Raw genomic sequence first — 23,751 nt, 5'->3', positions numbered from 1 at the left:
CATCCTCCTCGACCTGAGTGCAGCCTTCGATACAGTGAACCATAACATCCTGCTTACCAGACTTGGGGACCTTGGCATTGAAGGTTCTGCACTCAGCTGGCTCCGTTCCTACCTTTCCAACAGATCCCACTTCATCTCTCTCCATAACCACACCTCTGCTACAGCCACAGTCACTCAAGGCGTTCCCCAAGGCTCCGTACTCGGCCCCCTCCTCTTCATCATCTACATCCTCCCCCTTGGTCAGATACTCCACCACTTCAACCTGGACTTCCACTGTTACGCCGATGACACCCAGATCTACCTCGGCACCAAATCCCCCCACAATCCCCCCCTCTCCCATATCAACTCCTGTTTGTCAGCTATAAAAACCTGGATGCAACATAACATCCTCAAACTCACAGCGATAAAACAGAATTCCTCCTCATAGGCTCCAAATCCACTCAGCAAAATCAATAACCCCACTCTCACCATCGACGGCACCACTGTCTCCCCATCTCCCCAGGCCCGCAACCTTGGCGTGATCTTTGATTCCACCCTCTCCCTTGAGCCTCACATCCGCTATGTCATTAAAACCTCCTTCTTTCACCTCCGCAACATCGCCAAAATCAGACCCTCTCTCACACCTCCCGCTGCTGAAAGACTCATCCATGCCTTCATCTCCTCCCGACTGGACTATTGCAACTCACTTCTCCTTGGCATCAGCTCCACCTACATCAACCGACTCCAACTGGTCCAGAACGCAGCCGCCCAACTCATCTCCCACACCAAATCCTGGCATCACATCACTCCAGTCCTCAAACAACTTCACTGGCTTCCCATCTCCCACCGGATCACCTACAAAATCCTGGTCCTCACCTAGAAAGCCCTCCACCATCTGGCCCCCCCATATCTCACTGACCTCCTCTCCCCCTACCAACCCTCACGGTCCCTCAGATCCACATCAGCCGGTCTCCTCTCCATCCACAAGTCCAACCTCCACAGTTTGGGGACAGAGCCTTCTCCAGGGCAGCTCCCAGGCTCTGGAACTCCCTCCCCCAACTGATCCGCAATTCCGTGTCCCTCACCATCTTCCAGTCCCGCCTCAAGACCCATCTCTTCACCTCTGCCTATCCTTAGCCCCACGTCCCCCTCCCTTTTCATCTGTGCTTGAATTGCCTCATATTGTGTTTTGAATTGAATTCTGTCTTTAATTTGTGTACTAGTCATGTCTCTACTATTTATTTCATTCCGCTTACATGTTTTTCCTCTACTTGCTAAATTTTTGTAAGGTGTCCTTGAGACTCTTGAAAGGCGCCCATAAATAAAATGTATTATTATTATTCCTCCATTAAACTTTTGCTCTCTCACTTTAGAACTATGTTCTCTAGTGTTGGACATTTCAACACTGGGGAAAAGGTCTTGGCTGTCTACCCTATCTACGCCTCTCATAATTTTATACACAAAGCTGAGAAGAGGTTTGAAAGTGACTGTAAAGCCAGAGGGAGTGATGGAGGCGGAAGGGCAATGGGGTGAGGGGGAGTGGAGATGGGACAATGGGAGAAATGGGTGCGCACTGGGGAGGGAGGGTTGGGAAAGAAGAAATATAATGTGTCGAGGTGTTGCCTGAAATTGGAGAGTTCCGAGCTCATTAACTTCACTAACTGGTGATGTTTTGTGCAGGTGGATGGGGTGAAGATTGAACTCCCTGCGAGACCCAGTCCTTCGGTCGGACTGTCACTGGTCGGGCCGTTTGTGCTGCTTGAGACCGACTTTGGTCTCCAGGTGAAGTTTGATGGGGATCACCAACTGGTAGTCGTGGTGGACGAGCGATACAAAGGACAGCTGTGCGGCATGTGTGGGACCTACACCAATGACCAGCTGGATGACTTTGTGAAACCCGACGGAATTCTAGCCTTGGATTCCAATCAGTTTGGAAACAGTTGGGCGGTCACTGATGGGGACTGGCCGTGAGTATTTCTGTCATTTATTAAGTTATGGCCAACGCTACAATATCTCCAGATTGAGTAGTCTGGGTAAGTGGCGAAGCAAATGCTGTGGTTGGTTGATGTTCAGGTATGTTGGGGCAAGACAGAAGATAGTCAAATCAATGCTTGGGTCTTCTTGCCTTGAAGGTCATAGAGTCATACAGCATGGAAACAGGCCCTTCCACCCAATTTGCACGCCGACAAACATACCCCATCTTCATTTGTCCCACTTGCCCACGTTTTGGCTAAACGTTCCTTATCAATGTACCTGTCCAAATGTTTTAGTTTAGTTTAGAGATGCAGCGCGGAAACGGCCCTTCGGCCCAACGAGTCCACGCCGATCAATGATCTCCACACTATCCAACACAAACTAGTGACCATTTACATTTATACCAAGCCAATTAGCCTACTGACCTATATGTCTTTGGAGTATAAGAGGAAACCAGAGATTCCCGGAAAAAAAACCTACGAAGGTCACGGGGAGAACATATAAACTCCTTACAGACAAACAACCGTAGTCAGGATCGAATCTGAGTCTCTGGCATTGTAAGGAGGCAATTGTATTGCTGTACAATCACAGTGGTGTGTTTGGATGATGTTCAGGTACGTTGAGTCAAGACAGAGGTTTTAAGGAGATAGTCAAATCAACTGTTGTGTCTTCTTCTCTTGAAGGCCAGTAGCACCTGGAGTCAAAGTTATACAGCATGGAAACAAGACCTTCTGCCCAACTTGCTCATGCTGACCAAAATATCCCAACTACACTAATTCCACCTGCCCACGTTAGGCCCATACCACTCTAAACCGTTCCTATCCACGTACCTGTCCAAATGTCTTTTAAATATTGTTATATCACTTAAAGGAGAAATTAAATGATTTTTCCCGTATTTCGTTCAAGATGTATTTGTCTTTACAATTGCATCATTAAATAATGTTAGAATCATAGTCATACAGCACGGAAGCAGGCCCTTCGGCCCAACTGGTTCATGCCGACCAATGCCCCATTAAGCTGTACCTGTCCAAGTGTATTTTAAATGTTGTTATAGTACCTGCCTCAAATACCTCCTGGCAGCTCATTTCATATACCAACCACACTGTGTGGAAAAAGTTGCCCCTCAGGTGCTTCTTAAATCTTGGCCTTTTCACATTAAATATATGTTTCTGATTCTATGCAATCCTCTTGTTTCTGATTCTATGAGATCACCTCTCAGCTTCTTGCCCAACTTCTTCATAGAAACATAGGAACTAGGTGCAGGAGGAAGTCATTCGGCCCTTCGAGCCAGCACCGCCAGTCATAGTGATCGTCCCAAATCAATAACCCATGCCTGCCTTCTCCCCATATCCCTAGATTCCACTAGCCCCTAGAGCTCTATCTAACTCTCTTAAATCCATCCAGTGATTTGGCCTCCATTGCCCTCTGTGGCAGGGAATTCCACAAATTAATGTAGCCCCAACCCTCAAGTTCCAGCAAAAGAAGAGAATTTAATTTGAGGAGAGTGAGAGGGTTAGTTTAGTTTATTGTCACCTGTACCAAGGACCAGTGAAAAGCTTTTTGTAGCGTGCTATCCAGTCAGCAGAAAGACTATACATGATTACAATCGAGCTGTCCACAATGTAAAGCTACAGGATAAAAGGAATAACTTTTAGTGCAAGGTAAAGTCCAATCAAGTCCAAGATAGTCTGAGCGTCTTCAATGAGGTAGATGGGAGGTCAGGACTGCTCTCTAGTTGGTGAGAGGATGGTTCAATTGCCTGAAACTGTCGCTGAATCTGGAGGTTGTTTCTGTTACACAGGTGTGACCCATCTGCTCCACCGCCACCGACCTGTGATGCACCATCAAATGAAGAGGGAGAGAAATATTGCAAGATTATTTTGGACAACCCCGGTCCATTTAAAAACTGCCACTGGCAAATCCCGCCTCAGCTATACTTTGAGAGCTGCGTCTACGATCATTGTGTTACCGGTGGGGATTCTGTGCAGCTGTGCAACACCCTGGAGTCTTATGCTTCAGCCTGTGAAGCAGCGGGCGTTGTGCTGGGGGACTGGAGGCAGCAGAGCGGCTGTGCTGACAAAAGTAAGTTGCCTGTCTTCTGCTTTATCCCTGCATCTGATCAGTGGAGAAATCCGGGATATATATACACCACATTTTCCCTCAGAAACTACAGCTGCACACAAAGAAATAAGGAACTGCAGATGCTGGCTTACAAAAAGACAAAAAGTGCTGGAGTTTAGTTCTTCTCTTGAAGGCCAGTAGCACCTGGAGTCAAAGTCATACAGCATGGAAACAAGACCTTCTGCCCAACTTACTCATGCAGTTTAGTTTACTTTAGTTTACTTTAGAAGTACAACATGGAAACAGGCCCTTCGGCCCGCAGAGCCTGCACTGACCAACGATCATTCAGTACTCGAGCACTATCCTATATACTAAGGACAATTTACAGTTTTTACCGAAGCAAATTAATGTACAACCCTGCATGTCTACGGAGTGTGGGAGGAAGGAAGCCCATGCAGTCACTGAGACAACGCACAAACTCTCACAGACAGCAGTTGCAATCAGGATCGCATTCGTGTCCCTGGCGCTGAAAGGCAGCAACTCCCCCTCTGTGCCACTGTGCAGCCCTAATGGGCAATGATGGGCCAAATGGCCTACTTGCACTCCTATGACATATGAGCAACTCAGCACATCTCTGGAGAACATGGATAGGTGACATCTGGGTTCCCCACTGGAGAAGTCTAAAGAAGGGTCCCGATCCAAAACATCATCTATCCAAGTTCTCCAGAGATACTGCCTGACTCCCTGAGATACTCCAGCATTTTGTGGGGGGGGTTTCCAGCTATTTATGAGTTGTTTGAATATGGTTATACAAATGATGTTTAGGCATTTCCACTTTATTGTCTATTTATGAATTGTGCGGAGTAGCAATATTTTTGAGTAATGTCAACAAGATTTCTGAAGCTTTCAAGTTCTCATTACAAGCTGCATTTGCAAGCATTGATTGATTTTCTGTGACCATGTCAGGATAAGATAAAAGAAACTGGTAATTGTATTACAAAATTCATTCAGACCTATGTCGTCTGGTTCTTGATTCTCCTACCCTGCGCAAAATAGACACTGTACATTCGGCTCAGGACTCCTCAATGTCTTTATGGAATTAAACACAAAGGAGGAGGAACTCAGAGGGTCAGATAGCATTTAAGGTGTGAATGGAACAGGTGGCATTTTGGGTCGGTACTCTTTTTAAAACTGATTTACTTTACTTTAGTACTTCAGTTTATAGATGCTGCATGGAAATAGGCCTTTTGGTCCATCAGAAAGGACTGTTCAGAAGCCGGAAAACAGAGCAGAAGAGATTTATCCGCACTTGCAGGTGGTGCGCCCATTCAATTTTTGGTATTGTCTGTCAGACGGGATTAGGTTGAAGAAAGAATGACTGGGTGGGTCAAGTCTTGGGATTATGTTGAGCATGGAGAGGGTAGAGAAAAGGTTTAGCAGAATGTTGCCTGGATTAAGGGATTATACCAATGAGGAGTGGTTAGGAAAATTTGGACTGTTTTCTCGATGATGCCCGAGGTTGAGGGGAGACTTGAGAAGTGTGTAAAATTATGAAAGGCATAGATGGGGTAGACAGTCAGAATCTTTTTCCGAGGGAATCTTTTTCCTATACCCTCTAGTATTTGATGTTTCCTGAAAATATTAAACACTAGAGGGCATAGCTTTAAGGTGAGAGGAGCAAAGTTTAAAGGAGAAGTGGTTTCTTTTAGTTTAGAGTTTAGAGATGCAGCGCGGAAACAGGCCCTTCGACCCACCGGGTCCGCGCTGACCAGCGATCCTCACATATTAACACTATCCTGCACACACTAGGGGCAATTTTTACATTTAGCAAGACAATTAACCTACATACCTGTACATCTTTGGAGTGTGCGAGGAAACCGAAGAACTCGGAGAAAACCCACGCAGGTTTTTATTACACAGAGGATAATAAGTGCCAGGAATGAGCTGCTGGGGTGGTGGTGGAGGCAGATGCAATTGTGGCGTTTAAGAGGCTTTTAGGCCAGCACATGGATGTAAGGAAATGGAGGGATATGGATCATGTGGAAATTAGTTTAACTTGGCATCGTTCAGCATGGACATTGTGGGGCTGAGGGGCCCGTTCCTGTGCTGCGCTGGTTTATGCTCTAAGTTCAGATAGATGCTCTATGGTGGATGTCTGAGATACGTTTGTAGATGACCATACTTCACTTGTTAAATGTTTCCTTACAGTTCGTGCCACTTGCAGTGCCTCAGGAGATCCTCACTACAACACGTTTGACACGCGTGTTCATCACTTCATGGGAACGTGCACATACGTGCTCTCTAAGCTGTGCAACGGATATTCAGGCCTCCCTTACTTTGAGGTGTCAGCCACAAATGAGCACAGAGGGGCCAACACCAAAGTGTCCTACATTAAATCCGTGCACGTGGCTGTACACAACAACACAGTTTCAATCATGAAAAATCGTAAAGTCCTGGTGAGTAGTTTTATTCAGCTTTTTATTGTTCAAAACTAATACAGTACTTACCTTAGCATCTGCTTTTCCACTGATGATCAGTCTGGAGATGTTGGTGATTGGGTAAAACAGAGGCACAAAGTGCTGGAGGAACTCAAGTGGGTCAGGCAGCATCTGTGCAGGGAATGGACAGGCAACGTTTTGATTCGAGACCCTTCTTCACTCTTTGTCTAGCCCAAGCCCGGGGCACGTGATGGGACAATGAATGAATAGTTTATTATCACGTGACACGTCACAGGGAAATATCTTTTAGTGTACAAATTGTACAAGGCATTGGTGAGAGACCAAATCTGGAGTATGGTGTACAATTTTGGTCGCCCAAATATAGGAAGGATGTCAACAAAATAGAGAGAGTACAGAGGAGATTTACTAGAATGTTGCCTGGGTTTCAACAATAAGTTACAGAGATAGGTTGAATAAGTTAGGTCTTTATTCTCTGGAGCGCAGAAGGTTAAGGGGAGACCTGATAGAGGTATTTAAAATGATGAGAGGGATAGACAGAGTTGATGTGGACAAGCTTTTCCCTTTGAGAATAGGGAAGATTCAAACAAGATGACATGACTTCAGAATTAAGGGACAGAAGAACGGAGGTTATGGGTAATATGAGGGGGAAATCTTTACTCAGAGAGTGGTAGCGGTGTGGAATGAGCTTCCAGTGGAAGTGGTGGGGGGTTCAGTCATCATTAAAAATAGGGAGCGATAGGCATAGGAGAGAAGGGAATGGAGGGTAAATGAGTGCACCAGTGTGTGTAGGGAAAATGGATGTTCGGCACGGACTTGTAGGGCCGAGTGGCCTGGGATAATGTACAATTAGTGTGAATGGTGTGATTAGTGTGAACGTTTGATCAATGTCCACGTGAACTCGGTGGATCTGTTTGCACGCTGTATCTCTAAACTACACAAAACTAAACTGTCAGCCAACAGCAGATTTTCTTTCTTGAAAACCATTACCAAAGCAGGTAGATTCTTACGGAGATCTGTTGGTTCCATAATCACATACTTAAAAATAACTTATTATATAATTGATGGAAATTAAATTCCCAGGTTGACGTTGGGGATTTGAATTTGTGTGTCTATAAAATCAGTTAAGGTCTTTGAAGGTTCATGAACATTACCCTTGTGTAACGGTATGTTAGACTTTACTTCAGACTTTAGAGATACAGCGCCGAAACAGGCCCTATGGGCCACCAGAGCACCCGGAGAAAAACTACACGTCACGGGGTGAACGTACAAACTCCGTACAGTCAGAACCCGTAGTCAGGATCGAACTCGTGTTTCTGACCCTGTAAGACAGCAACTCTACTGCTGCGTCGCTGTGCTGTCTTGCATTCTATTTACTAAGGTCCGGTGAAAATTGGTGATGTCGAGTGGGATTATTTAATTGCGATCCCTTGCTCTTAAACAAATGGTGCCATTTTTGTTCTGTTCCACAGCTGAATGGAGAAAGAGTAAACCTGCCTGTGTCGGTCAAGGACCTTCTGGTGGTACGGATAAGCGGTGGCTACGTTTTACTGGAGACTAACTTTGGCTTGTTGGTGAGGTTTGATGGTCGCCAACATGTAGACGTGTCCGTGCCGTCCTCATATTCTGGACTGCTTTGTGGTCTGTGTGGTAAGCCCATACTTGTAATCATTCAAAAACCTCCATCACGTGTATCCACCTATCACTCACCAGTCCTGCCCCTCCTCTCTTCCAGCTTTCTTCCCACCTCCAGGCACAATCAGTCTGAAGAAGGGTCCTGACCCGAAATGTCACCTATGTATGGTCTCCAAAAATGTGCCTGACCCACTGGGTTACTCCAGCACTTTGAGTCTTTTATTATAATGATTTGATGACCGCAGAGTGTATGCAAACCTTTTTATGTCTTTAAATTTAGGAGTGGTATTAGTTTTTAACTGCCAAACAATTGTTTGGAGAAAAGAATCCAAGTCTGTCCAACCTCTCCCTGTAACTAATACTTCTAAATTCAGGTATCATTCTGGTAAACTGTGTCTGCACCCTTTCTAAAGCCTCCACATCCTTCCTGTAACGGGGGCGACCAGAACTTCACACAATACTCCAGATTCAGCCAGACTAAAGTCCTATAAAACTGCAACATGATTTCCTGACTCTTATACTCAATGCCCGACCAATAAACACATGTAGGCCATATGCCTTTTTTAGCACTAAGCAATACATTTCATATGCTACCAATCCACCTATCACCCTGTGTGTATTTCTTTAACAAATCATGTTTACCAGACTCTTGTACTCTTAACATGTTACTGGTGACATTTGTTGTATATTTATTACTAAATAATTATCAAACCTATGGTGCAATGGCACAACGGATAGAGCCGCTGCCTTATAGCGCCAGGGTCCAGGGTTTGATCCTGACCTCGGGTGCTGTCCATGTGGAGTTTGCACGTTCTCCTTGTGACTGTGTGTGTATCCTCTGAACGCTCGGGTTTCTTCACAGATATGAAAGGCTTGTAGGTTAATTGGCCATGCGGAATGTGGCAGAGTCAATAAAATGGGATTAGTGTAGGATTAGTGTAAATGATGCATAATAGTTGTCATGGTGGGCTAAAGGGTGTGTTTCAGAGCTGTATTATTCCATGGCTCAAAGACTTACTTTGTACCAGATGTCGTTATATTTCAACCAGTGCTGAGAAATCTATTTTGACATAAACTGTTGTTAATTTATGGATTAAAGCATTTTCAACTGTATTATTACAAACATTAGAATTGGAAAAGAAATTTCAGGGAGGAACCCTTCATTGTCACAGTATACTTAGGTTTAGTTTTAGGGACACAGCTTGGAAGCAGTCTCTTCGGCACACGGAGTCCACGTCGACCAGCGATCACCCCATTCACACTTGTTCTATCCCACACACGAGGGACAATTTACAGAAGCCAATTAACCTGCAAATCTGCACGTCTTTGGGATGTGGGAGGAATCTGGAAACCCACGCGGTCACAGGGAGAACGTACAAACTCTGTACAGACAACACCCGAGATCAGGATCGAACCTGGGTCTCAGGTGCTGTGAGGCAGCAGCTCTACCGTTGCGCCACTGTGCAGCACATTTCCAACAGCATTATTGCAAACATTAGAAATGGAAAAGACATTGTCAGAGCACACTGTCATCAAGAATTGAGCAAATTTCAAAGGATTAATGGAAACTTTTTTTTGTATGATTTAGGTAACTACAACGGTGACCCTAATGATGATATTATTATGCCCAATGGCAGTCTTGCAGCAGACTCTAATATGCTTGGAGAGAGTTGGCAAGTCGATAACGGAGAAACTGAGTAAGTGTGCGCAGCTTTACCACCAATTGATTCATTGATTGCATTGTTTAATTAAAAGAAACGGCAAGGAAACAGGCCCTTTGGCCCACAAAGCCCATGCTGACCATCAATCACCCTTACACTCTAGTTCTATGTTATCCCACTTTTTAATCCACTCCCTAACACTAGGGGGCAATTTACAGAGGGCCAATTAACCTTCAAACCAGCATGTCTTTGGGATGTGAGAGGAAACCGGAGCACCCATAGATAACCCACGTGGTCACAGGGGGAACGTGCAAACTCCACACAGACATCATCCGGGGTCAGGATGGAATCCGCGTCTCTGGTGCTGTGAGGCAGCAGCTCTCCCACTGTGCCTCTGTGTTGCCCCAGTGGCACTTAATGTCACATACCTAGGTACAGTGAAATTGCTTTTTTGCATAGAGTTCAGTAAAAATCTTACTGTACATAGGATGGACAGAAAAAGCTGTAGTATCTCAGCGGGACAGGCAGCAACTCCGGAGAGAAGGAAAGTGTGATGTTTTGGGTCGAGATCCTTCTTCAGACATAGACAAAATCATATTTAAGTACAAGAGTGTAAGATAGTCGATCACACTGAGGCAATACACAAGAATCACCATGTTTTTCACGCCATTTTGTACCCTTCAAGTTTCAAAGTTAAAAATGTAGAGTCTTGAATTGGCCATAAAGACCCACTGTCCTGGCGGCGGCACTGAATCAGAGTTGTAGGGGTCGGACAGTCCAGGCGATGTTGTCGATGTTCTCCACCACTGCTTCGATGCTCCGTGCCGCTGAATGCCGTGTCTGGTCCGCGTGCTTGGCATCTTGGAGCGGCACCCAATCTAATAGAATCCCAGGCTGTTGCAGGGCCTCCAGCGGCCCATCACTGATACCTCAACCTGGACATATTTCTCATTGCAATTGTTTCTTTTATTTGCTAATTTAGGTGTAATCACGGCGGGAACGGCTTTCAATGTGATCCAGCTGATAAGGAGAATGCAGAAAAAGATACTGCTTGTGGGATGATTACAGATCCAACAGGTAGGCATAAAAAAATGAAGCAACCAATTCCAACAGATAATATAAATAAAAGCTGTAACTAAACAATCCCCAGAATGATCTCAAGCTGATAATAGTGGGATGTAACTCAATTTTTACAATTCAATGAAGCGATTTCTTCATTCCACAACCTGCCGTTCAGTATATTTTTCACCCCTGAGAAAATTATAGATATTCCCACTATGACAAACCACGCTCCTTATTTATGGAAAGCACAAGAGATTTAGTGGGAAAATGGAAAATAAGCCATAGGTTGAAGAATTCTAATTCAGCAGAATAATGAATGTGTGTAAATATGTTGTAGGTGGAATCTAACAGAGATTTGGGAAATTTAAGATTTATATCCCAGTTATTCAGATTCATAAACTAAACTAAACTAAATTTCGTAGAGGTATATGAAATCATGAAGGAGATTGATGGGGTGAGTGCAGAGTCTTTTACCCAGGGTAGGGGATATATCGAGAACCAGAGGACATGGGTTTAAGGTGAGAGGGTAAACATTTAATCGGAACCAGAGAGGGTAATGGGAATATGGAACGAGCTCCCAGAGGAGGTAGTTGAGGCAGGTACAATAACTACATTTAAAAGACACTTGGACAGGTACATTGATAGGAAAGGTTAAACTAAATATGACGATAAACTAAACTAAACACTTTATGTCTTTTTTTCTAAATTTGGTTGTCTGGAATAACGTTCTGAATTGGAAATTTACGATTTAAATTTAAACATTTTTCTCTCAGGAATATTTAAAGAATGCCACGAGAAAGTTCCTCCCAAGAATTACTTTGACAACTGTGTCTATGATGTGTGCGCTGAGGGAGGGCTGTCGACGACACTTTGTTTAGCCCTGCAAACCTATGCTGCCTTGTGCACACAAGCTGGAGTGTGTGTAGAATGGAGAAACAACACGTTATGCTGTAAGTTATACTCTGCTGTACATCGCCAATGTCTATCCTGTCCAAAAGGCCAAAATAAATCTTCAGTCACTTCATATTCTCTCAAACTATTTTGGAACATCAGAAAAGTAATGAAAAAATGGGTGAAATCATTGGTGTTATCAAGTGATATATTGACCAACAGCATGCTCACCTATGCCAAGTTTGTGTTTGGCCACAAAGTTCCAAATCTTGAAAGTGACGTCCCTTGCTATCGATGGAAGAATATTACCAAAGAGTAACAAGAGTTCTACTACGTACATACACACATACATACATATATAGATATATAACATATATATATATATATATAATATATGGCTGGAATTCAGCTATATATAGCAAAGAGTTGTCTTATATTTGTGTTTCTGAGTGAGCAAATATATATACTCACACACATACATACACAGATAGATAGATAGACAAACAGACAGACAGACACACAGACAGGAAGTGGATGAGAAAGTAGGATAACATAGAATTAGTGTAAATGGATTATCGATGGTCAGAGTAGACTCGATGGGCCAAAGGGCCTGTTTCCAAGGAAGAACAGATGCTGCTAATTGAAAAGGACACATAATGCTGGAGTAACTCAGCAAGCCAGGCTGCATCTCTGGAGAACATGGATCGCTGACATTTTGGGTCGGAACCTTTCTTCAGACTGATAATGTATTACAGCCGGTCAGGCAGCATCTCTGGAGAAAAGGAATAGGTGACATTTCTGGTCAAGACCCTTCTTGAGGCAGAGAGTCTCATTCTGAAGAAAGGTCCCGAAATGTCACCTATTCCTTTTCTCCGGAGATGCTGCCTGACCCTCACAGTTACTCCAGCATTTGTGTCTATCTTTGGTGTAAACCAGCATCTGCAGTTCCTATACTATAGGAATGATGTATTACATTCTGTGCATTACATAATGACTCCACAAATATTTTGAATAGGCTACACTAAGTGAAGCGACGTGATTGTTTTATCCTGTTATGCTTTCTTTAGCACCAACCTGTCCTAGTGGTAGCCACTATGAGACTTGTGGTACAGGTTGTCCCACTACCTGCATGGAGACATCTGCACCTGACAGCTGTCCTCTACCATCTGTTGAAGGATGTTTCTGTGACCCTGGATACACTCTTAGTGGAGACATCTGTATTCTGAACAGTCAGTGTGGCTGTGTGCACCACAACAAATATTATCAGGTAAATCCGTTTGCTCGTAATAATCACACATGTTGCTTGAATATAAATAAATAATGGTCAAAATCTGCATACAAAAGAAAGACACACAAAGGGCTGGAGACTCTCAGCAAGTCAGGTAGCATCTCTGGAGAAACTGAACATATTAGCGCCACTGTCAGCATCAAAGATGGAGGGCAGTTCCACCGGGTTTGGTTAAAAAGCAAAACGTAGATACGATTCCCGTTGCTCCCGTTTCTGGTACTCCACATTGTGCAGGAACGCCTGGCCTTTGTTGGGTTCCCAAGCTTGGATCTTCTGCCCATAAAGCTTCTTGTCTGTGGACTCTGCGCCAGAAACATGGAGATGGTCAACAACGCAATGTAGCCCAATGTTGTCCAACAAACCTAGAGCATCACAGATAGACACAAAGTGGTGGGTGGGTGAACAAAGACCAGAGATGGGAATAGTCATTGAGGTCCCTCGTATCCATATCACTCATAGTCTACAAATGAAGATAAATTATTTTTGTTTTAAATTACTTTTTTAGAACTTTTCTTTGTTCTTTGTTACGAAAAAACATGCTTCCACCAACCTCGCACTTTGATTTGATTCCTGAGATTGTCCTGTGGGATAAACTCACATCTGATTTCCCTCTGGCCAGCCTTTCGGTTAGAACATCCAATAAAATGGCAAGGAGAAATACTTTTCAGACAGACTTATTATGAAATGTTATTTAAATAATAAATGATTTGGGTTTGAAGTAGCATGCATCCTTTTGTAGCGCTTGGTTGATCTGTGAGTAAACATGGATCAACCATCATATCATATTCTGTGCCAATGAAATGATATCCATGTCTCCATGCTGTACGGCTCTTTGACTTTTTAACTATCAGTCTGCTTCGGCAAGGCCACCAGCATAATCAAGGACCAGTCGCACCACGGTCACTCCCTCTTCTCCCCTCTCCCATCAGGCTATAGGTACAGAAGTGTGAAAACGCACACCTCCAGATTCAAGGACAGTTTCTTCCCAGCTAATTTCAAGCACCTGAACCATCCTATCATCAACTAGAGAGCGGTCCTGACCTCCCATCTACCTTCTTGGAGACCCTCAGACCAGTGGCGGACTGGCCAGGGTGTCAGCTTGCCCGATGGCAAGTGGGTCCCTGATGAAGTGATAGCAAGTGATGGCAAGACGGCCCCTGTTAAATGATAGCATTGTAGTTGTGGGTGGGCCCCCTTTGTCTCCTGGCAACCAATATTTTTAGACCCAGTCCGCCACTGCCTCAGACTATGTTTAAATGGACTTTACTGGACTTTATCTTGCACTAAACATCGTTCCCTTAATTCTGTGTCTGTACACTGTGGATGGCTTGATTGTAATCATGTACAGTCTTTCCACTGACTGGTTAGCACGCAAAAAAAAAACTTTTCACTGTACCTCTGTACACGTGACAATGAACTAAACTTCAACCTTCAAATGTATAACCATTCAGCTATTTCTCACTTGAACCATTTGCTTTAACACTGTTATCTTGGTGGATTTGTTTCAGAGTTCTGAAAGCTGGTTCTCAAATGAGAACTGCACGGAGCACTGTACGTGCATGGGCAACAACGTCACTCTCTGTAATACCTCGGCGTGCGAACTGCATGAGATATGTGAGAGATGGGATGGAGTTCTGGGCTGCCAGATGGCAGGTGAGTGATTGTACGAAAACAATAGAATACAGACCTTCGACTGAGTAAATTATTTTGTTAGTGGGACCCACTGACATTGCATTTGTGATATATTAAGATATATCAGACATTGAATCCTCAAACCTGCTTTGAGTTCTGTTTTTCTATATTTCTGGTAAAAATATACTAGCTAATCTGCTTTATTTTTAATGACTTTATTTTTGGTTTTCAAGTTATAAACACAAATTTACACAGAACACCAACAAACAAAACAGAACAGTACAAAACTTATATACCCCCCTCCTCATCCCCAAGGCTCCAAAAAGAGAAAGAGGAAAAAATAATAGTAGTAATAAAATAATTAAAATAAAATAACAAAGGCAGAGTCTTTGTGTTCACATGTTGCGTTAACACCAGCAACATACAAATATAAATAAATAATGATGACTGTGTAGACAATATTTTCAGTTAAAAAATCTTTAATAAAATCTATAAAAGGGTTCCAGGTCAGATTGAAGTTTCTGCGGGCCTTGCACCGTTTATACCTGATCTTTTCCAAGGGTAAAAAGGAGAGCATCTCCTTTAACCACTGCAAAAAAGATGGAACTTTTTTTGACTTCCAGTTGAAAAGAATAAACCTGCGAGCAAGCAATGATGCAAATGCTATTTGACTCTTGTGCATATACTCTGATGAAATTGTGTGACACCAGCAATGTACCTCCTCTCAGCATCAAAGCATCAATCCAATATAGAGCTATTTCTACCTGTTGTAGAAACAAAGAACTGCAGATGCTGGTCTGAGGAAGGGACCCAACCTGAAACATCACAGATTATTTTTCTCCAGACTGTGAAAAGGGGTCCCGACCTGAAGCGTCATCCATCATTTTTATCCAGAGTCGGAAGAAGGGTCATGTCCTAATATTTGACACATCCGTTTTATCCAGAGATGCTGACTGACCTCTGAGTTACTCCAGCATTTTATGTCTATCTATACCTCTACCTGTATATTCAAGCAACATGTGTGATTCAATCGACTGATCTGTCTGTATGAACCCTACAGGTTGTTTCTGGGATTGTAACTTTGACAGTAACCTGTGCCAGTGGTCGCAATCCAAGGACGACACGTTGGACTGGAGACGCAACAGTGGGTCGACACCCTCGCCTATCACAGGACCCGACTTTGACCACACCACTGCAGGTAGGTTTAGTTTATTTTGATTAGTTCATAGATACAGCGCGGAAACAGGCCGTTCGGCTTCCTGTTGGAGGCCGCTCCTCGTGCGGCCCCAACCCAGTCCGCGGTCGGGTCTCCCGTGCAGGGAGAGATTTAAAAGTCCCCCCCCCCTCTCCCCCCCCCCCCAGTCCACTACATAGAAACACACAGACAGAAAATAATAAAAACGCGACAGACTGCAGAGGCCGCTGCTGACCAGAGTCGCGCCGCCCACCGGATACTATCAATCACCCCGTACACTAGCAATATCCCACACACTAGGGACAATTTACAATTTTCACCAAAGCAAATTAACCGACAAACCTGTACATCTTTGGAGTGTGGAAGGAAACTGGAGCATCCGGATAAAACGGTAATGGGAGAACGTATGATACGATATGATATGATAAACTTTTATTCATCCCCGGAGTGAAAGTGGTACCAACTCCGTGCAGACAGCACCCGTAGTCAGGATTGAACCCGGGTCCGTGACACTGAGAGACAGCAACTCTACCGCTGCGCCACTGTGCCGCCACTGTGAGGTGGCACGAGGTCCATGCTGAGCCTTTGTGCAGGTGGTTTCTTCCTGACCGACAAAGCTTCTTGTGTGCGCAGGTGGTCACTACATTTACTTGGAAGGCAACGATGGCAAACCAGGGGACCGAGCCAACTTGGTCAGCCCTCCATGTGCAAACGGAGGGGCTTACTGCATGCGATTCTGGTACCACATGTACGGAGTGGCCCGAACTATGATGTTGAACGTTTACCAGGTTGAACATGGAATCGAGTACCTGGAGTGGTCGATGACTGGAAATAAGGGCAACAGGTGGATAGAGGGAGAACTAGACTTCTACCTCTCTCCAAATTCACAGGTAATCTGCAAGAATCAGTCATGAGGTCCCTCTGGATGGGGGAAATCGGGGGAAATAAATGATCAAGCAGAGGCCATTTAGCACATTGTGACTGTGATCTAGTTTAGTTTTGGGACACAGCACAGAATCATACAGAACCCTTCGACCCACCGAGACCACGCTGATCAGCAATCATTCTGTAGACTAGTCCTTCCTACACACTAGGCGCAATTTACAATTTACAGACGCTTATTAATCAGTACATTAGACTTTACACTGTAGAGATACAGTGTGGACACAGGCTCTTTGACCCACCAAGCTGACCAACGATCATCCAGTACACTAGTTCTATCCTACACACTATAGTCAATTTACAGAGGCCAATAAATCTGCAAACCTGCACAGCTTTAGAGTGTGGGAGGAGACCAGAGCCCCCGGAGAAAATCCACGTGGTCACAGGGAGAATGTACAGACTCCATGAGGCAGCACCCCTAGTCAGGATTGAACCCTGGTCTCTGGTGCTATAAGGCAGCAACTCTACCTCTGTGCCACTGCGCTACCTGATTGTATTGGATTGTACAGTATACAAACAAAGCCTTGCGTTGTGTTGAGACTACAAAGTAACTAGACTGCACTGTGACACTGTGATCCTTTCTCTGACAGATCCTCCTTCAAGCAGTTCGTGGCAATGACTTCCGGAGTGATGTTGCTGTGGATGACATTTCCTTCCACGCCGGATGTTGTGGAGGTTGGTTTGACGTATATAGGAGCTCCTTTGGTTTCTATCTCTTAAATACGGACAGTACTTATTCAAGCATTGGTGTCCGCGATGACGATCAATGTTACACTGATTATCCCTCCTAATGCACAGTTGTCAGCAACCATAAGACACAGTTACAGAATGAGGCCATTCAGCCCAGTAGGTCTACTCTATCATTCAACGGAGAAGGTATGCTTTATTCTGAGGGTTTGCCCACTGGTCCTAAACTCGCCCACTACTGGAAACATCTTCTCCACATCCACTCCGTCTAGTCCTTTCATTATCTGATAGGCTTCAATGAGATCCCCTCCCTTCTAAACTCCAGGGAATATAGCCTTCAAACACTACAAAGCCTTCTAAGTAAATGGTGCCATAAATGTGCTTTACTAGAGTGTTGTCAAACAAATGTGTGACACTGTGAGGCATAAACGATATTCGGGCAAATGATCAAGAAATTAATCAAAAAGATACAAACTGCAACAAATTGTTCAGGCAACATCTGTGGAGATGTGGAGAGAGAAGACGAACCAAGTTATTGGAATACTGTAAACATCAGGAGAGTTGTTTAACTCTCAGGAAGACAACAAAATTGATGTAAAAGTGATTTAAGGTGAGAGGGGAAAGATTTAATAGGAAACCTTTTCACGGAGAGGTTTGGTGGGTATATGGAAGGAGCTGCCAAGTAAGGAAGCTGAGGCAGGTAAGATAACAACATGTAAAATACATTTGGACAGGTACATGGATAGGAATGGTTTAGAGGGATATGGACCAAATCTGGGTAGGTGGGACGTCTTGGAGTGTGGATGTGTTTGCTATATGAGTCTATGACTGTGGACACACTTTCTGATTCTACATCAGTGGGCTGGGAATGGGATCAAATGTGTTACTGTATGAAAGATAAGGTAGTGATACACTTCTAAGTCTGTGCCATCTTTTGCCAACAGAGGGATGTGGCACAACAGCTGCCACCACTACCACCACCTCAATGACACCCACCACTCCGAAGTCTGATACCATAGGTAAAAGGAAGCAATGTGCATGTGAATTGGGACCTTCATTGTGCTGCTTTTTATTGGAGTGAAACAGAATGGTTCACCACTGAGCGTCCTGCGCTTCAAGGAATAAAGTTCTATAGGTTGAGGTTCAGATTTATCATTGTCACATATACCGAGGTACAGGCAAATGCTTGCGATTCAATCAAATCGTATAGATGGGGTAGACAGTCGGAATCTTTTTCTGAAGAAAGCTTTTTCCTTTGCCCTCTAGTATTTGATATTTCCTGGAAATATTAAACACTAGATGGCAAAGTTTTAAGGTGAGAGGAGCAAAGTTTAAAGGAGAAGAGGATCCTTTTAGTTTCAAGTTTAGAGATACAGCGCGGAAACAGGCCCTTCGACCCACTGGGTCCGCGTCGACCAGCGATCCTCACATATTAACATTATCGTGCACACTCTAGGGGCAATTTTTACATTTACCAAGACAATTAACCTACATACCTGTACATCTTTGGAGTGTGCGAGGAAACCGAAGATCTCGGAGAAAACCCACGCAGGTTTTTATTACATAGAGGATAATAAGAGCCTGGAATGAGCTGCTGGGGTGGTGGCGGAGGCAGATGCAATTGTGGCGTTTAAGGCTTTTAGGTTAGCACATGGATGTAAGGAAATGGAGGGATATGGATCATGTGGAAATTAGTTTAACTTGGCATCGTTCAGCATGGTCATTGGGGGCCGAGCGGCCCGTTCCTGTGCTGCGCTGGTTTATGCTCTAAGTTCAGATAGATGCTCTATGGTGGATGTCTGAGATACGTTTGTAGATGACCATACTTCACTTGTTAAATGTTTCCTTACAGTTCGTGCCACTTGCAGTGCCTCAGGAGATCCTCACTACAACACGTTTGACACGCGTGTTCATCACTTCATGGGAACGTGCACATACGTGCTCTCTAAGCTGTGCAACGGATATTCAGGTCTCCCTTACTTTGAGGTGTCGGCCACAAATGAGCACAGAGGGGCCAACACCAAAGTGTCCTACATTAAATCCGTGCACGTGGCTGTACACAACAACACAGTTTCAATCATGAAAAATCGTAAAGTCCTGGTGAGTAGTTTTATTCAGCTTTTTATTGTTCAAAACTAATACAGTACTTACCTTAGCATCTGCTTTTCCACTGATGATCAGTCTGGAGATGCTGGTGATTGGGTAAAACAGAGGCACAAAGTGCTGGAGGAACTTCATGGGAACGTGCACATACGTGCTCTCTAAGCTGTGCAACGGATATTCAGGCCTCCCTTACTTTGAGGTGTCAGCCACAAATGAGCACAGAGGGGCCAACACCAAAGTGTCCTACATTAAATCCGTGCACGTGGCTGTACACAACAACACAGTTTCAATCATGAAAAATCGTAAAGTCCTGGTGAGTAGTTTTATTCAGCTTTTTATTGTTCAAAACTAATACAGTACTTACCTTAGCATCTGCTTTTCCACTGATGATCAGTCTGGAGATGTTGGTGATTGGGTCACAAAGTTGGGACACAAAGTGCTGGAGTAACCCAGTGGGTCAGGCTGCATCTGTGCAGGGAATGGGCACGTGATGTTTCAGGTTGGGACTTCCATGTAGAAAGGGGGGGGGGGAGAAAGCTGGAAGAGAGGCGGGGGCAAGACAAAACCTAGTAGGTGATAGGTGGATATGTGAGGATAGGGAGCTTTGATTGGCAGATGGGTCGACAAAGGCAAGAGATGGGAAGAAGACAAAAGGATGTGAGAAGGAGAGAAGGGGCGCGAAATGTGAAGCCAGAGGAAAGGATACAGGTGGAAGGGGATGGGAAGAAGTGTAAAGAGGGAGCGATGTAGGAGAAATGGGTGTAAATTACCACCAGTGTGTAGGGAATGGATGATAAGGTGGGGATAATGTACAATTAGTGTGAACGTGTGATCAATGTCCGCGTGAACTCGGTGGATCTGTTTGCACGCTGTATCTCTAAACTACACAAAACTAAACTGTCAGCCAACAGCAGATTTTCTTTCTTGAAAACCATTACCAAAGCAGGTAGATTCTTACGGAGATCTGTTGGTTCCATAATCACATACTTAAAAATAAATTATTATATAATTAATGGAAATTAAATTCCCAGGTTGACGTTGGGGATTTGAATTTGTGTGTCTATAAAATCAGTTAAGGTCTTTGAAGGTTCATGAACATTACCCTTGTGTAACGGTATGTTAGACTTTACTTCAGACTTTAGAGATACAGCGCCGAAACAGGCCCTTTGGGCCACCAGAGCACCCAGAGAAAAACCGCGTGGTCACGGGGTGAACGTACAAACTCCGTACAGTCAGAACCCGTAGTCAGGATTGAACCCGTGTCTCTGACCCTGTAAGACAGCAACTCTACTGCTGAGTCGCTGTGCCGTCTTGCGCTCCATTTGTTAAGGTCAGGTGAAAATTGTTGATGTCGAGTGGGATTATTTAATTGCGATCCCTTGCTCTTAAATAAATGGTGGCATTTTTGTTCTGTTCCATAGCTGAATGGAGAAAGGGTAAACCTGCCCGTGTCGATCAATGACCTTCTGGTGGTACGGATAAGCGGTGGCTATGTTTTACTGGAGACTAACTTTGGCTTGTTGGTGAGGTTTGATGGTCGCCAACATGTAGACGTGTCCGTGCCGTCCACATATTCTGGACTGCTTTGTGGTCTGTGTGGTAAGCCCATACTTGTAATCATTGAAAAACCTCCATCACGTGTATCCACCTATCACTCACCAGTCCTGCCCCTCCTCTCTTCCAGCTTTCTTCCCACCTCCAGGCACAATCAGTCTGAAGAAGGGTCCTGACCCGAAATGTCACCTATGTATGGTCTCCAAAAATGTGCCTGACCCACTGGGTTACTCCAGCACTTTGAGTCTTTTATTATAATGATTTGATGACCGCAGAGTGTATGCAAACCTTTTTATGTCTTTAAATTTAGGAGTGGTATTAGTTTTTAACTGCCAAACAATTGTTTGGAGAAAAGAATCCAAGTCTGTCCAACCTCTCCCTGTAACTAATACTTCTAAATTCAGGTATCATTCTGGTAAACTGTGTCTGCACCCTTTCTAAAGCCTCCACATCCTTCCTGTAACGGGGGCAGACCAGAACTTCACACAATACGCCAGCTTCGGCCAGACTAAAGTCCGAGAAAACTGCAACATGATTTCCTGACTCTTATACTCAATGCCCGACCAATAAACACATGTAGGCCATATGCCTTTTTTAGCACTAAGCAATACATCTCATATGCTACCAATCCACCTATCACCCTGTGTGTATTTCTTTAACAAATCATGTTTACCAGACTCTTGTACTCTTAACATGTTACTGGTGACATTTGTTGTATATTTATTACTAAATAATTATCAAACCTAAGGTGCAATGGCACAACGGATAGAGCCGCTGCCTTATAGCGCCAGGGTCCAGGGTTTGATCCTGACCTCGGGTGCTGTCCATGTGGAGTTTGCACGTTCTCCTTGTGACTGTGTGTGTATCCTCTGAACGCTCGGGTTTCGTCACAGATATGAAAGGTTTGTAGGTTAAGTGGCCATGCTAAATTATTCCTAGTGCATAGGTGAGTGGTAGAGTCACAGAGTTATTGAAGGGAATGTGGCAGAAATAAAATGGGATTAGTGTAGGATTAGTGTAAATGATGCATAACAGTTGTCATGGTGGGCTAAAGGGTGTGTTTCAGAGCTGTATTATTCCATTGATGAAGCCGAATTTTAGTTAAAAATATAAGAAGATATTAAATTGGTTTCTGGGCTAGCTTACAGCCTATATTTAGTCTCAAATTAGGCTTGCCTTAGGTTGCGGGTGTGTGAGATAATAAATCCTATAACATTGTCTCCCAAGTGACAGGCACAGAGGAGAAGCTAGAGAGGTATCTTTGAAGTAAGATGCCATAAACCAAATGACCAATGTTTGAGGGGGAGGAGGCAATAAAGGAAGAGAGAAATAGCTAGTCACATCTTTGTAAACAAATGGCCTATATTTATGAGGGACCAAGTGACAGAAGGAAGGACTCGAAAAGAGCTAGGGTGATCAGTTTGGAGATAAAATGACCTAAAGCATCGTGGCTTGTTTTTAGTATAACTTGTACCATGTAAACAAAAGGCCTTTGATGTGATGCAAAGTGTAAAAAACACTGCCCTCTGTCCATCATTGGCTCTGACCTCCCTTCCATCGAAGGAATCTATCGCATGTCGCTGCCAAAAAAAAAGGCAATGGCAGTTGTTCATCAAGGACCCACAGTCCAGTGTCTGCATTGGTCACTGACTGGAATTCTCGCTCCCTTCCATCGGCCGATGTTAAGTAAAGTTTTGAACTGGTCTACCAAACAGTTTGTGTGGTGTCTGTTTATTAAGAAGCGAACCTGGTTTAGTAGTTAAGAAAAGTAGCTTTTTCACCATGGCTCAAAGACTTACTTTGTACCAGATGTCGTTATATTTCAACCAGTGCTGAGAAATCTATTTTGACATAAACTGTTGTTAATTTATGGACTACCAAGCATTTTCAACTGTATTGTACAAACATTAGAATTGGAAAAGACGGTCAGGGGGGACCCTTCATTGGCACAGTGGACTTAGGTTTTTAGGGACACAGCTTGAAAAGCAGTCTTTCGGCACACGGAGTAAAACGTCGACCAACGATCACCCCATTCACACTTGTTCTATCCCACACACGAGGGACAATTTACAGAAGCCAATTAACCTGCAAATCTGCACGTCTTTGGGATGTGGGAGGAATCTGGAAACCCACCCTCGCGGTCACAGGGAGAACGTACAAACTCCGTACAAACAACACCCGAGATCAGGATCGAACCTGGGTCTCAGGTGCTGTGAGGCAGCAGCTCTACCGTTGCGCCACTGTGCAGCACATTTCCAACAGCATTATTGCAAACATTAGAAATGGAAAAGACATTGTCAGAGCACACTGTCATCAAGAATTGAGCAAATTTCAAAGGATCAATGGAAACTTTTTTTTGTATGATTTAGGTAACTACAACGGTGACCCTAATGATGACATTATTATGCCCAATGGCAGTCTTGCAGCAGACTCTAATATGCTTGGAGAGAGTTGGCAAGTCGATAACGGAGAAACTGAGTAAGTGTGCGCAGCTTTACCACCAATTGATTCATTGATTGCATTTTTAATTAAAAGAAACGGCAAGGAAACAGGCCCTTTGGCCCACAAAGCCCATGCTGACCATCAATCACCCTTATACTCTAGTTCTATGTTATCCCACTTTTTAATCCA

General features: G+C 44.1%; 1 protein-coding gene across 1 annotated transcript in view; it reads left to right on the top strand.

Annotated features, from left to right (window-relative positions):
* The window catches only part of LOC129703148 (zonadhesin-like), a 74,893-nt gene that overhangs the window by 25,170 nt on the left and 25,972 nt on the right, over nucleotides 1-23,751 (top strand). The window contains exons 10-26 of the mRNA XM_055645315.1: nucleotides 1,660-1,946; nucleotides 3,755-4,035; nucleotides 6,175-6,470; nucleotides 7,943-8,120; nucleotides 9,694-9,802; nucleotides 10,749-10,843; nucleotides 11,602-12,034; nucleotides 12,656-12,663; nucleotides 12,787-12,986; nucleotides 14,516-14,660; nucleotides 15,700-15,837; nucleotides 16,468-16,724; nucleotides 17,367-17,451; nucleotides 18,408-18,482; nucleotides 19,316-19,563; nucleotides 20,988-21,165; nucleotides 23,490-23,598. Of these exons, the coding sequence (XP_055501290.1) occupies nucleotides 1,660-1,946; nucleotides 3,755-4,035; nucleotides 6,175-6,470; nucleotides 7,943-8,120; nucleotides 9,694-9,802; nucleotides 10,749-10,843; nucleotides 11,602-12,034; nucleotides 12,656-12,663; nucleotides 12,787-12,986; nucleotides 14,516-14,660; nucleotides 15,700-15,837; nucleotides 16,468-16,724; nucleotides 17,367-17,451; nucleotides 18,408-18,482; nucleotides 19,316-19,563; nucleotides 20,988-21,165; nucleotides 23,490-23,598 (3,122 nt within the window). The remainder of the gene's footprint in view (nucleotides 1-1,659; nucleotides 1,947-3,754; nucleotides 4,036-6,174; nucleotides 6,471-7,942; nucleotides 8,121-9,693; nucleotides 9,803-10,748; nucleotides 10,844-11,601; nucleotides 12,035-12,655; nucleotides 12,664-12,786; nucleotides 12,987-14,515; nucleotides 14,661-15,699; nucleotides 15,838-16,467; nucleotides 16,725-17,366; nucleotides 17,452-18,407; nucleotides 18,483-19,315; nucleotides 19,564-20,987; nucleotides 21,166-23,489; nucleotides 23,599-23,751) is intronic.

The sequence above is a fragment of the Leucoraja erinacea genome, chromosome 14 (assembly GCF_028641065.1).
Source record: "Leucoraja erinacea ecotype New England chromosome 14, Leri_hhj_1, whole genome shotgun sequence".
Classification (NCBI taxonomy): Eukaryota; Metazoa; Chordata; class Chondrichthyes; order Rajiformes; family Rajidae; genus Leucoraja; species Leucoraja erinaceus.
This window is presented reverse-complemented; position numbering and strand designations above follow the sequence as displayed.